Source organism: Lissotriton helveticus, chromosome 7 (genome assembly GCF_964261635.1).
Source record: "Lissotriton helveticus chromosome 7, aLisHel1.1, whole genome shotgun sequence".
Taxonomy (NCBI): Eukaryota; Metazoa; Chordata; class Amphibia; order Caudata; family Salamandridae; genus Lissotriton; species Lissotriton helveticus.
In genome coordinates, this window is record NC_136068.1 from 215,449,659 (window position 1) to 215,463,986 (window position 14,328).

General features: G+C 46.1%; 1 protein-coding gene across 2 annotated transcripts in view; it reads right to left on the reverse strand.

Annotated features, from left to right (window-relative positions):
• Positions 1-3,422: 3,422 nt before the first annotated feature.
• LOC144766712 (protein spire homolog 1-like) overlaps positions 3,423-14,328 on the reverse strand; it is a 292,220-nt gene continuing 281,314 nt past the window's right edge. For both annotated transcript variants that reach the window (XM_078650474.1, XM_078650473.1), the window contains 3 exons: positions 10,218-10,245; positions 9,131-9,273; positions 3,423-4,599 (listed from right to left, as the gene is read on the reverse strand). In XM_078650474.1, coding sequence (XP_078506600.1) covers positions 4,365-4,599; positions 9,131-9,273; positions 10,218-10,245 — 406 coding nt within the window. In that variant the 3' untranslated portion in view covers positions 3,423-4,364. The remainder of the gene's footprint in view (positions 4,600-9,130; positions 9,274-10,217; positions 10,246-14,328) is intronic.

Genomic DNA, 14,328 nt, shown 5'->3' on the forward strand with positions numbered 1-14,328 from the left:
AGTAACATATTGGCAGCCAGACTGCTGCAACATATGACCGGCTTGGTCCACAAAGATCAGTCCGGTTTTATTCCAACGCGCAACACGACGGCGAATATCAGACGCTTTATAAGATTGCTAGATGACACCTATCCAGGAGCAGCAGACGCCAATGGTTCGGTCAATAGACATTGAAAAAGCGTTTGATAGCTTGGAATGGGAGTATTTATATAAGGTCATGGAACGTTTTGGGCTCGGTTCAGGTTATATCCAATGGACGAGAGTGCTTTACACCTCGGCAGTAGCGAGAGTGTGAGTGGGATCGCTCATCTCCCAGCAATACCCTGTGGAGCTGGGGACGAGACAAGGGTGCTCTCTGTCCCCCCCTCTTATTCGCTCTGGCGATCGAACCCCTCGCTGTGGAGGTCCGAACAGGGAAACATTATAAGGGTTTAAACAGCAGAGAGGGTCAACAGTATATTTCTTTATACACGGACGACCTATTGTTGTTCCTTGAGGACGCGGAGACGGCGCTGGCGGGAGCGGAGAGATTATTAATGCGCTTTGGAGAGCTATCGGGCTTGAAAGTTAATTGGTCCAAAACGTGCTTATTCCCTGTGCGACAGGGCGAGGTACGACCAGCCCTTCGTCCCTCCCTTAACTGGGAGCCCACCTGCCTGAAATATCTGGGGGTGTACGTATATCACACGGCAGCAGACATGCTGGAAGGCAATGTTGGCCGATGTATGCGAGCATTAAAGGGCAGCATGGCCTTTTGGGCCACACTCCCGCTTTCGGTAATGGGCCGAATCTCCCTACTGAAAATGATTGCCCTTCCGCGTCTTCTATATTATTTCCGCACATTGCCTGTGTGGATTCCTGGCTCCACCTTTCGTCAACTGAAATCGCAACTGACCTCGTTCCTCTGGGGATCAGGTAGAAGTAGAGTAGCCCTGACGACGCTTACCCGCCCGAAGGACGAAGGGGGATTAGCGGTCCCGGACTTCGAGCTTTATTATCTGGCAGCCCAACTGCAACTTTTCACGCAGGAAGTGGCGAGGGTCTTTCGGGGGCCGGAGGCTGAGAGAGAGGGAGGGACCCCCCCCCCCCCGACATGTCCTTGCCTACATAACCCTGCAACAGCGGCTTACCCATAGCGATTTAACCCTTGAGGAGCGGACATTTCGACTCTGCTGGAATCGCTCCCAGCGCCAAGCGGGAGTACAACATCCATACACCCCTGAGATCCCCCTCGGAATGGTAACGGCACTCCCCCACGGGGGGGATTGGTCACAGTTGCAAATCTGGGAAGAAGCGGGACTGCAGGTCCTTGGCGATTTATTCGAGGATGGGGTGCTACTACCATACCAGACACTCCAAGAGAGGTTTGACCTCCCAAGAGGAGGATACCTACTGCATGCTGCAATCACTAGGGCGATGCAAGCGCTTTGGAAGGAGGGGCTATTGGAACCCACGACGACCATGGCTTGCCAACACGCCATGATGGCAGCAGGGACCTACAAAGCGGTCACATGCCTGTACTCTAGAATGCTCCGAGAGAACCTGCCACCCCTGACGGCTTTGAAAGCCAAGTGGGAGGCAGACTTGGGAAAGGAGATCCCTGAGACAGCCTGGGCACAGATAGTGCGACGGACACGAAAGAGTACGAGAAACGCACGCTTCCAGCAGATACACTTCTTCATCCTCCACAGAGCCTATTTAACACCTGGTAAAATCAAAAAATACTTCGGGCAGCTGAGGCAATATGTCCCAGATGTACTACAGAGGGGGCGGAACTAGATCATATGATGTGGGCCTGCCCTGCGCTGGGAGACTATTGGCGGGCGGTTGGTGACACATTGAATGAGGTGACGGAGAGGCGATTGCACTTTGACATGGCTGTTAGTATTTTACACTGGTTCCCGCACACTCACAAAAACAAGGTCACAAGTAAATTCATTGATATGGGCCTTCTCCTTGCCAAAAGGGAAATCACGAGACTTTGGAAGACGAGATCAGGCCCCACATACAAGAGGTGGATTAATGAGATGCAGAAATGGGCCACTAGCGAAAGCACGCTTCGGCACCAAATGGCACGGCGGAGATTAGACGATAAGGCGCTAAACGCAGCTGCTGCGTGGGAAGCATTAGTACAGGCCTTACGCGACTGCGCGCTGCAAGATGAAGGGGACGACCCTGCCGTTCACATTGCAGCTAGACAATTGTTAGCTCCTGATATCATACACAGAGGTAGACTATACAAGCTCACGCGCGTAGGTGGTGGATTTTGGAGGGGGGTCGTTGGGGTTTATTAGGGGATAGAGGGGTGGGCGATGGGGGCGAAAATAACGAAAAAGCGGACGTGAGAACCTTTAGCACACCAATAACGGCTTCGTGTGGATTTATTACATCGGACATTTGCCTACTTAACGCCGCCCGACCTCTGGGATGTGGGCTTAATGGCTGTGTATAGAACTGAACAGATACTGGCGCTCAATCAACGCCAGAATTGGAATATCTGCATGGAAGTACTGTGTGCCTTATAAGTCTGCCATAAAAAATTCTTTAAAAAAAAAAATGATTGTCTACTGTGCATTCTTCTATTGAAGTTCCCACTGAAAAAAAGGACATCTGTGGGAGAAGACTGACAAAATCCATGCTGTATCAACATCTCCACATGCAGTTGAAAACATAAAAAACGTGTTCTAAATGTATAAATGGTAGGTATGTAAATAAGCTGCCAAGTACCAGCCCGAAAGCATGGCAACTGGTAGGGATTTTCAAATTCAAGCCACAGGAAGAAAAATTCGGAATATCCTCAACGTGTCCACAGTGAAAGATATGAAGGTCTCAAGCCCCTGGGTAAGAACCTTGAGAGTTGCAATGGAAGTACAAGTGATTATTGAAAATTTGACTTGGCTGAGAACAGTTATTGAAGATGTGTAACAAATTACATCACTGTTCACACATTGATCCATGTATGTGTTGCTACATGTGCTCAGTACTGCCGAGATGTAGTGCAATTGGAGCAGAACATTTATAATGCATTGTAATCTTGATGAAGGCTTATTTTATCTTCTACTGACCAAGCAAACAAGTATGTTGAGGGTTATGTGTCATGAAATTTACAATACAATGATCGCTGTCTTTCATTCAGCTTTTATTTTGATATCGCCGATTTCACACTACCTCAGTGTTTCTACGGTCATTTAATTTGTTTTCGGCTAATCATCTTTAACGGTCTTCATCCATCTCTGCATCCATATAGTGGGTTTGAAGGTTTTCCAAAATTCCTATTAAAATCTGTTTCCATAACACTTCAGAATTACATAAAATGTGCTTCTTTGTTGCTTTACTTGCTACTTTCCCTTGCCCAGGATTTAAAACAAAATGTAATAAAAAATAAATAAAAAACGAGTCCATAGTACAGTTATGAAATAATACATGGGTCCAGGAAAAGTTTTTCCAACCCTTTATTTTGAGGTTGAATTCTTCCTCACTTTTTATTGGTTATATTAAAGAATTACAGAATAGATAGCCTGGTCAATGACAAAATGAACACAAATCTCACAAAAATCATGATCTGAAGGAGAACATTTAGTATCCAAAATGCATTAAAAAAATTACTTCTTGCAGGCGATTCAAACCCAGCATTGTCTGATGGGAACACTGTAGAAAGGTTACCATCTCAGCAAAGTCCTTGCCGAAGGAATTTTGACACGCAAAGATGTGCTGAGTCGTGCATCCTGCCATTCCAGGAGCATCAAGCACGTCCTAGGAACGCTTAGTAATGAGTGCTAAGTGCGGGTGAGGTGGCTGTGTCTATTCAGAAAAGAAAGAAATCCTCAAATATGGTCATCCTTTTACATGGTGTTGATTGCCTATAGGGTCATTTTGACAAGTGCGTACAGATTTTCGGAGGCCTTTTCTTTTTAAGACTGCTACATTAAAACAAATTAACGCAGCAAGGCCAATATATAAGTGCGCAACACGTGTTTGTGCTAGTTTTTCTTTTTTGGTTTTATATAAAAAAAATCTAATTAAAACTTTAAAATTCACAAGTTAATAAACTTTTACATATAAAAGGAGGACATGCTGTGCCTTTAAAGCGTTTGAGGGCAACAAATTACAGAGTTCAGACATTTCGCATACAAAAACAATTAACACAAAATAGAGATATATTAATATTAAATTTTAAATAGAAAAATAAATTAAAACTTCATAAATTCATTTTGGTGTTTTAGAATTGTTACGATTTGTTTACCATGGTAAACACCCAAGCTGCTTTGTTGGTTTTTGATTCGTTATTCCTGAATTTAAACAACATTACAGCATCCATCTTTAAGCAAAGTCCATATCACTTTAGTAGTCCACACCCTTTTACTTTAAGGGCTCTCCCAGGAGCAGAAGGTCCTGCTTCGAAAAATAAAAACAGACTTAAAAATGGATCTCAGCCTACGTTGCACTTCCGCTGCTGTGCTCCTCTGGTTAGTGTCAATGATGTTCAAGAGATACTCTTTGCATTTGGTGCACACGTCCATGGAAAACCAGTCTCTCATGGCCTTTTTGTGTAACGAAGTCTCTGCTCCCATCTCGTATGGTTCAAACACAACTGGTACTCTGGAAATTAAAAAAAATATATAATTATATACAAAAAATACATCTTTTTTTAAAAATTGCTATTCTTCCCGCGGTCTCAATAGGTGTTCACAGAACAATATTAGAAAATATTAATTTTAGCCTTTACCAAAAAACTTGTGCTTGTCGAGTACTTATGCAAAAACAGGCATTTGAAGTGCTAGCAGACCTTATCGAAATGCCTTTGACTTTTTACGTTTGTGTATTGTACAAATAAGAAAGTACAAATAAGAAAGTACAAATAAGAAAGTACAAATAAGAAAGCGGAGTTTTAAAACTGGGGATAGATAGTATTGACTAACCAGGTTAGTGTAAGAAGCCTTAACTCTCACATAAAAAAAAGAGATTACAGTCCCCTCAACAACTGAAAATCCCACTAGAAACTGAATACTCAATGAGAAAGTTATGCATTAAAGGATCTAAATGCAAAATTCTTGCTACAAATAAGCTAAGCCAAAGTACTTTACAAGGCGCAGTATGTCAGAGACCCTCCTTAGGTAAATATTGACATATGATGTTTGAGTCCTCAGATAGGCTTATCTTGACATTCATAACACTAATGCACAAATTGGATGCAACGATCTTAACAGAGCATGGGGGAGGGCGGGAGAGAGCGTGCCCCCAGACCACCTGAACGGTAGAATGTATCAATACATTATTGAGCATCAGGACCTCGAGTAATGGAGGTGTTTAAAATGTAGACATTGGCAGTTCGGGCTGGATTGTTCCCATGAGGTACAGGGTCAGACTGATTTGCATATGGCCATGTCTGAACTGGGGTGGCAGAGTGGGCTAAAGAACGGTGATGGATTAAACCCAGATCTTTTGACTGGGTGTGAGTGTTTGATTGGTTCAGATGCTCCGTCCATCATCACCCCATTTTGTACCACTTTTTTCACCATAAGTTGGCAGGGTATTCTCAGACGTGGGTCCCTTGCTCACTTTGCCACTGGATTCAAGCAAGCCGGACTGAAGACGAATGAAATGCCAGAAACCAGTCCTCAGAAGCTTGTTTCCGGTCCAGGGAAGGCATGGCTTGGCAGTTCGGGCTGGACTGTTCCTATGAGGAACAGGGTCAGACTGATTTGCTTATGGCCATGTCTGAACTGGGGTGGCAGAGTGGGCTAAAGAACGGTGATGGATTAAACCCAGACCTGTTGACTGGGTGTGAGTGTTTGATTGATTCAGATGCTCCGTCCATCACCACCCTCTTTTGTACGACATTGTAAGAGGTGGCGCTGTTGGTTATTCAACCAGGTTTTCAATTTTGACAAGGGCAGGGCCAAATTGCACTGTGATCTACCCTAAAAAATACTGGCGAGGTCATTCACCTGGGAAAATGCTTGTGGAGGCCCTGTGTGATATCTTGTAGCTCCACACCCTTGTCACCCCATACAAATGATCTTCAGGCCGGACAGCAAGGCCTGTCCTTACAAATCACCGAATGAAAGATCAGGTATGGTGGAGGCACTACTAATCTTGAGACTTCCTGGCCAAAGTGCTAGGAGCCTTCTTGGGCCATACTATGTTGACTGCATAGAGTTCAGGAAAAAGACGGTCAGGTGGGGTCATAAGTATGGTTCAGTTTGTGTTCTGCAGTACTAGCAATGTGTGGGAAGGATCTTGTACCCTAGCACCTGTAAATAGTAAGCATGCAGCTGCCAAGTCAGTTTATTAATCATTCCTTTAGATAATTTATTGTCTTTCTAGCTCATCACAAAGGATGCATGTAGTCCAGGTTATGCAAGGGTAGAGCCCAGATAGATGAGTGCGCCCCTATGGATGAGCGCAACGTAGGGTTATTGGAAACTGAGCCCTACCCCCTTCTATTATGGTTGTCAGCGGGGCTCACACTAGCAAGTCTTTCATTCTAATCATCTCAGGGCTCAAAATATTTCAATTGCTTTACATTCCTTCTGCGATCTTCTGGCATTACCTAGATCAGTCATTTTCTCAGATCTCAGAAAGTAAGTAACGGAACAGAGCTCCTTCAATTGGAGTGATTAGTCTTCAACTCACTCCAGCTGTGCGGGCATTCACCATTCTCAATTTCTATCATGTGACTAGATCCTCAGTCCACAGGTTTGGTGTATATGGGATTGCAGAAGGCAAAATGGGTTTGAGGCTTCAGTATACAAGCTCCATCAGGATCCACTTCATTGCCACCTCTATCTCACCCACAAAAATTAGTGAGCCCTCCCCAGATCTCATCTTCCATTCATTGCTTAGCTCTAGAAGGCCTTGCCATTATACATGAAGTTAATCAGCATAAGGCAACAAGGGCATGGAGCTGCAAGGTATCACAGAGGGCCTCCAGACATTTTCCCAGGTACCGCAGTCTGCACAAACCACCACACGGATGGTCATCTGCTTCCACATGTAGCTAGATATGCCAACATCAGGGTTGACATAGAATGACTGCTATGAAGATTTTGGATCCATCAGCTATACCCGGAGCTGGAACCTGGGTCTGGGCCAGCCCCCCCCCCAAATTGTCCTGCCCGTGGCCTGCCGCAGCGCGCCGACAGAGGGACAGATACAGCAATTGGTTTTTCAAGACTTCCCAATGAGTACAGCTGCCTAAGGGCGGATAGAGAGAGTTCTTATTTTCTTTCCCAGCATGGACACGGACAATGCTTTATTACATGGACAGCCTTATTATTTTTATCCAAGTGGCGCCTGGCTGGAAGCAGATGCCGGACAGATACAGCACAGCTGGAACCTAAAACCTGGTGCCTCACCCAGAGGAATGTATAGAGAAACAAACACTTCCACGCTGTAGTGCATCTTCAAAAATTGCTTAACAATAACTCGAGTAACCGTAGTACTGAATATCGACATACAAGAACAAACAGAATATCGAGGGAGAATATATCAAAAGGGAAGAGCATGTAAGGAAGCATATTTCCTGTTCCTAACTCCACAGCTACATACTTGAAACCACGGAAATGTCCTACACAAAGAATCTGTAAACTTAATCAAAGGTAACTACGAATGATATTCTACTGCTAAATGTGTGACACTTAAAGTGGCAACGTTCTCACTTGTAAAAACCAAACAGTGAAGTGAGAAAGTCGCAACAATATTATTAAAGCCTGGTATGGTAGCGGTCAGTTACAGATAGCACATATTCCATTGAAGTGGCCACTAAATTTGCACAAATAGTTTTACTGAGAAACTTGCATTGCGTGCAAATGATGTGTGGAAATCGGTCTTCACCGAATGTATAATTTGTTCTTCAAGAAGTTTACTCACTCCAGAATTACCAAAAAAGTACTTTATTTGTGCTTTTGTAATTGCTGGTATAATTTGAAAAAAATACAGTAAATTTACATGCATTTAAATTTTGTAGTGCAAGGGAAAAATAGCACTTTACAGGCCTTCCTATACACTCACTCTGCCCAGCAGGACTACTGCACAGTTCACTTTAGAAAATTATCTTTTCAGTTCCAGAAAGAAATTGAACACCAAACTGACTTAATAGAATAGGCAGCAATTGGTTATAAGGCATTAAGCAAGTGGGAAGATGCTGCAGGCCTCCCAGTGCATTAACACGCAACCCCTATGCTAAATCGCCTCAGTCACCATGCTGCTGCTTAGGTCACGCTAGTAGGCAGGCTCTCTCGCTTCACAGGGGCTTCTGCTCTTCTTGATCATCAATATCCCACCCAACCATGCTCTCATGGCGCCAGTACACTGTGCAGGAAACTCACATGGCCGATGTGGACCCACAAATCTCTGGCAAGGCATCACTTAAGACAGACCATGGGTGACTCTTACACACAGTGCACTTGAGGGATTTTTTGCCTGTTCACCGGGTCTTGGTAATCCACCCTGTGACAGTCACCTTGGGTACTTGGGACATCGGATCAGGCAGTCCTTTTCCGCACTTCTGATCACTAAACTGGGTCTGGCAAAGGGTGGTAGGCTCCCGTTCAATATCCTCATCAGAAAGGGTTATTTTGAAGGAGTTTTATTGTGATTGTGTGTGGGAATGCCAACCACATACATGCAACTAGTAGTCCCCAATGGCACGTATAACACCTTCAGCCAATACAAGCTTTATAGCCAACAGCACCATGCAAGGTGAGATTTCTGTGCACCAACTTTCAAAGCTACAAGCAAAATTGCAAACCCCAGAGAGCAGGGAATTAGCAACACTGACAAAAGGCGAGACATTACATGGTTCTGCTTGGCCACTGTGAAAAGGTAATTCTTTTATCGAGGGACCCTGCTGGCTCAGAGTAATCCGATAGCTGGGTAGAGGTAATTTTAATTACTTTAGTTGATAGTGACCTGTCTGGTGTGAACATGGGCTTCTACGGGAATTCACAAGGGAATGTTATCAAGCCCATTATCGCCGCTTTGGCGGCAGTTTCCTACCGCTAAAGAGGCGTTAATCTTAACTCCGTTCTTGATAATATGCCCCTTTGTGTTGTTAAGTTCAGGCATGTTTTTTTTTCCTTTTCAAACCATCCCCAATAGGTAGATGGAAGACTTGACAGGGACTCACCTGGAACAATCCCATTGACGTACGGCTGTGAAAAACGGATCAAATTCCTGGGTCTGGTTCGCACAGTCTGCGGCTCTGGTGGTCATGAGAGCTTTCAGGAAACTGACCGGGAGATGAATACAGTGTTTGAAGGGCATCAGCATCTATAGCAAGAGTGAACAGAATCAGAGCCACACAACACAAGCATAGTATGACAATATTCTGGGTTCACTCAAATGAAGCGCTGCAGAAATATTTCTAACCCAGATGCAAGTTCAGAACTGGGTTGAACATTGGAATGTGTCATGAGTCAGGTAAACCGAACTACACCAGAGGCCTTCAAACTGGGACAGGGCCTTGATTCTTGGGGGGAGGGTGGGTTGGGTGGGGTGCCAGGCACTTGCCAAGAAAAGTATCATGCTAAAAAGACTGCTGTTTTTGCAGACAAAATCTGAGTGGCAGTGCATCTCTCTGTAGTTGGTCATTAGCTAACTTGTCACAGGTTCTAGCTAAGCAAAGGTCTAGTGGGGAAATGGGGGCTCCAGATATGCTTCGAAGTACCTCCATCTATTTTTGATTTTTTTTTAACTCAACTGTGGTTACATTTACACCTTAGGGAGACAAGGTTGTCTATAGTATGTTGCGAATCATGTATTAGATAGGATTTTTAAAGACATACCTACAATGTTTGAATAGTTAAATATGCTTAAGAGATGTTGATTTTATAGAAAAATTGGTTTGTCCTTTTGGATGGCCCTGGTTATTTTTCACATGAGGTGGGCACAGCATTGAAAGTTTAATGTCCACTGATCTAGACCATAACATCGGTTGCAGTTTTGCACAAATAGACCATAGCAAAGCTGTTCGGATGCATTTTTTATTTTTGGACTGTTTGGAAGGTATGGTCAACATGAGATTACAGACTTCAACAACAGATGCAGTGTAGGATCCTGGGCATGCTTTAATTAGTTTGGCTCATAGAACCACGCACAACAGAGCCCATATGGGGTTCTGCCGAATGTTTCTTTAGAAATTTGAAAAGTAGCGACGATGCATAGAGAGGGCTGAATGGAGAGCGTACCAGAAACAGCTGTATAAACCGGCTTACCTCTATGCAGCAATCAGGACAGACAACTCTGAAAGAACAAATCAAGTCATGTCATACACTAGCATAAACATGGCAGTATATAGAAATCAGTCACATCAGAAGCTACAATACGCCCAGCAAAAAAGAAAACCCCGGGGATAACAATGAAGTTGTGGGCACGGTCACATCACGGTTTCCTTAAGAAAATCATCGAGTTCTGTGAACAAAATGACAGACCACATAAGTGGTACAAAAGGGGGTGGTGATGGACGGAGCATCTGAACCAATCAAACACTCAGACCCAGTCAAAAGATCTGGGTTTGATCCATCACCGTTCTTTAGCCCACTCTGCCACCCCAGCTTTGGCAGCCATAAGTGTGGCAGGGTATGCTCAGACGTGAGTCCCTTGCTCACTTTGCCAGTGGATTCAAGCAGGCCGGGCTGAAGACGGCTGTTATGCCAGAAACCGGTCCTCGGAAGCTTGTTTCCGTCCAGGGAAGGAAAAAATGCTCCGTCCATCACCACCCCCTTTTGTACAGACCACATAAGTGGGCTGATCATTCCTGCACATAAGCAAACTGCAGTCTCCACCGTGTTCACCACTAAAGTTCTGTAGGAAAGCATACAAAGCTAGGCTGGCCGCAAGAAAGCAGGTCATCAGGTATATAGCACGGGAGGCCATGCTGGTTGCGAGTGAGACCAGAGATCAGCTGAGTTTTTGGAGAGTGATAAATTCTCCCTTCTTTGCTAAATGCAATTTCGTTCAAAATGGAGAACTCAATCCCAACTTAAACTTGGGTTAACCACTTTAAGGCGGTTTACTCATCAAACCGGTTGACAGATCCAATCCCTCAGTGGGTGGGGGTAATCTCACAGGGTATAGGGAGAAGATTAAAATAAGCCATATGGAGATCAGAGGTGGAACATGCAATAGAAAGGAGCCTTGGTTATAAGGCACCAGGTCCTGGTGAATATATTTAAGAGAAATGTTAATTTCTGATCCCCACTGCTTACGAATGTGTTTAGGGCAGCAATTAGACATGGTCTGCCCAGTTCATGGTCAAGGGCAATTGTAATTCCAATATTTAAGAAGGGAGCCAGGAATGATCGTACTTACTATTGTCTATGTCCCTTATTGACCCTTCAGTAAAGATTCTGGGGAAAGCCCTGTTGGATAAACTAGAGGCTTTGGCGGTGGAGAGAGTATTATTGTCAGATGTACAGTACAGGTTTGAACATGGGGTTGGCACAGTAGAATAATCTTTACATCTCTATTTGATACCAAGTAACTACATCTGCGGAAATTTGTCTCCCCTCTACCTCGCATTTATGGAACTCTACTCCGCTTTTGAAAATGTTTATAGATCAAAGTTGTTGGGACTAACGTTAGAGAGGGGGACTAAGTGGGCTGATAGTGAACTTATTGAGGGCGATGCATAATGAAGTATTAGGTAGGGTTTGTTACAGCCAAAATGGGGTACCCTTGGGCACATTCTGCATAAAACGTGGCGTGCTCCAAGGTTGCATGCTGGCTGCTTGTTTTCATTCTTTATAAATCATTAAAGAACTTACTTTTGCAGCAATGTGGTAACTTCCCCAAGAAGTAGTGCTGGCCTGGACCACAAATGGGCTGCAAAAACTATAGAACTCTTAATTTGTTTATGAAAAATGTAGGGCTATCTACTAACTTGTCCAAATCGTATGTTACAAGATGATTAAATTGGTCTTCTACTGCCTGTTGCCTCTGCGTTTCTATTATTTTAGACCTTATTTCTTTTATCTTGCTTCCTCATTTATTTGTATTTAATTTTGTCACTTGTGACCCCACTCACTCTGGTGCCCTCCGTTTTTCCAGCCGTTCCGCCCCACCTTCCAGCTGCTGCACGCCCTTCCCACTACTTAATGGCGGCCACTGCGAGGGAGCACAAGCAAGACCTCTGACCCTTGGTTGGAGGCCCGCTCTTCTCCCCAGCAGCTCAGCTGTGCCCTGCCGCTGCGCCGTTTATAAGAGCCCCACCCTGTTAGGGTTCGAGACCCGGTGCCGGTAGCTGCCTCGTTCAGAGTTGGTCTTCCACTGTCTGTGAGTTTGTATAGCTTGTTGTCTCTCGTTTGTACTACTTTGGACCTTTTCTTTTATCTTGCTGCCTGATTTATTTTTATTTTATCTTTAATTTTGTCACTTGTGCCCCCTGTGCCCCTCTCTGGTGCCCTACGTTTTTCCCGCCATTCCACCCCCAGCTGCTGCACGCCCCTCCCACCTTCCCCTACTTAATTGTGGCCACGCCGAAGGCACGTCTAAGGCAAGCCCGCCTGCGCCCGTCCCGGACCCGACCACGACCAGCGCCAGGGACCCTGGTCCTCCAAGATCACACCACTACGATTCCACCACCCTCTAGGCACTCAATACCGGAAGACACGATGACTGTGAAAGATCCTCTCCGAACGCCACCCACGGACAGTTCTCGTGCAGACACTGTGGCAGATCCTTCACCATCGACAAAGCCCCCACTACCACCGAAGGCCTGCCGGATGCACGCCCCGCAGAAACCCTGACATTCATCCTCCTCAACGTGCACTCCCTGCACTGACACGCCGTAGAGATCTAGGACCTTATTAACACCCTCTGACCCGACGTCGCCTGGTTTACTGAAACCTGGACCAATGCATCCTCCGGCACAGACATCCTCACTGCCATCCCAGACGGCTACAAAATCCAGAGGAAGGACAGCCCCCACTGCCCAGGAGGAGGACTCTCCATCGCACACAAAACCCCCCTTTGACTCTCCACATCCAGCACGAATGACCCCCACTCCAACACAGAACACCTCCACTTCCAGCCCAGCCCCAGGACCACGCTCATCTATAGACCGCCGGGACCTTGCAACCAGTCGGCAACTACCATCGCAGAGCTCGTCGCACCCCACGCCATCACCTCCACAGACTACATCCTACTCCAAGACCTAAACTTCCACATAGACAACGGCAACGACCCGGATTCCACCACGTTCCGACAACCTTGGAATAAAGCAACTGGTCAACACGCTGACACACAGGGCTGGACATACCCTCGACCCCATCTTCGCAGGAGGGACCAACATCCGCTTAAGCCACACCACCCATCCCATCTGGACGGGCCACCACTGCGTCCACTTCACCTTCAACACCACCACCACCACCACACCCAAGCCTGCCCCGCGCCTGCCACGAAGGAACTGGCGCAAGGTCACAGAGGAACACTCAACACCACCCTCTTCCAGGACTACCCCCAGCGCCACAACCAACACCAACTCCGCAGCCAAAGAATTTAACTGCTGGATCTCCTGCTGAGCTGACAAGCTCGCACCCCTCCGCCAAAAAACTCCCTCTGAAGTCCGCCTGGTTCACCACAGAACTACAAGAGGCCAGACGCTCCTGCTGATGCCTAGAGAAAACCTGGCGAAACCAGAAAACCACGGAAACGCGGAACAACCACAGGAGCGCCCTGAAGGAATACCACGAGAGCATAAGACACCAAACAAACCTTCATAAGAGAAAGTCTGGACTAACGCGACCAACGCCAAGGAACTGTTCAACATCCTACAGCAGTTCGCCAAACCTCCCAGTGAGGCCACGGACAGCACACCTTTCCAGGAACTCTGCGACAAGCTCAGCTCCTACTTCCATCTTAAGATCAAGGCCCTCTACGACAACTTTAGTGAACAGATGCCAGCCACCACCCCCCACGACACCGACGCCAAGCCTATCATCAGGACCTGGAATCCTTCCACCGTCAAACTCATCACCTCTACCATGATGAAAACCCACTCAGGAGCCCCAACAGACCCTGCCCACCGCACATATATGCCACAGGGCCGCCGCCGCACTCGAACTAGGACGTACCATCAACGACTCCTTCGGATCCGGCATCTTCCTATACGACTGATAGGCTGAACCCCTCCTCAAGAAACCTATGCCCGACCCAACGGACCTGAAAAGCTACAGGCCATCTCTCTCCTCCGCTTCGCAGCCAAAGTCACAGAGACTCGTAAACACCCAGCTGACCACCTTCATTGAAGAGCACTCCAACCTAGACCCCTCCCAGTCTGGATTCCGCAGCAACCACAGCACAGAGACCACCCTCCTCGCAGCCACT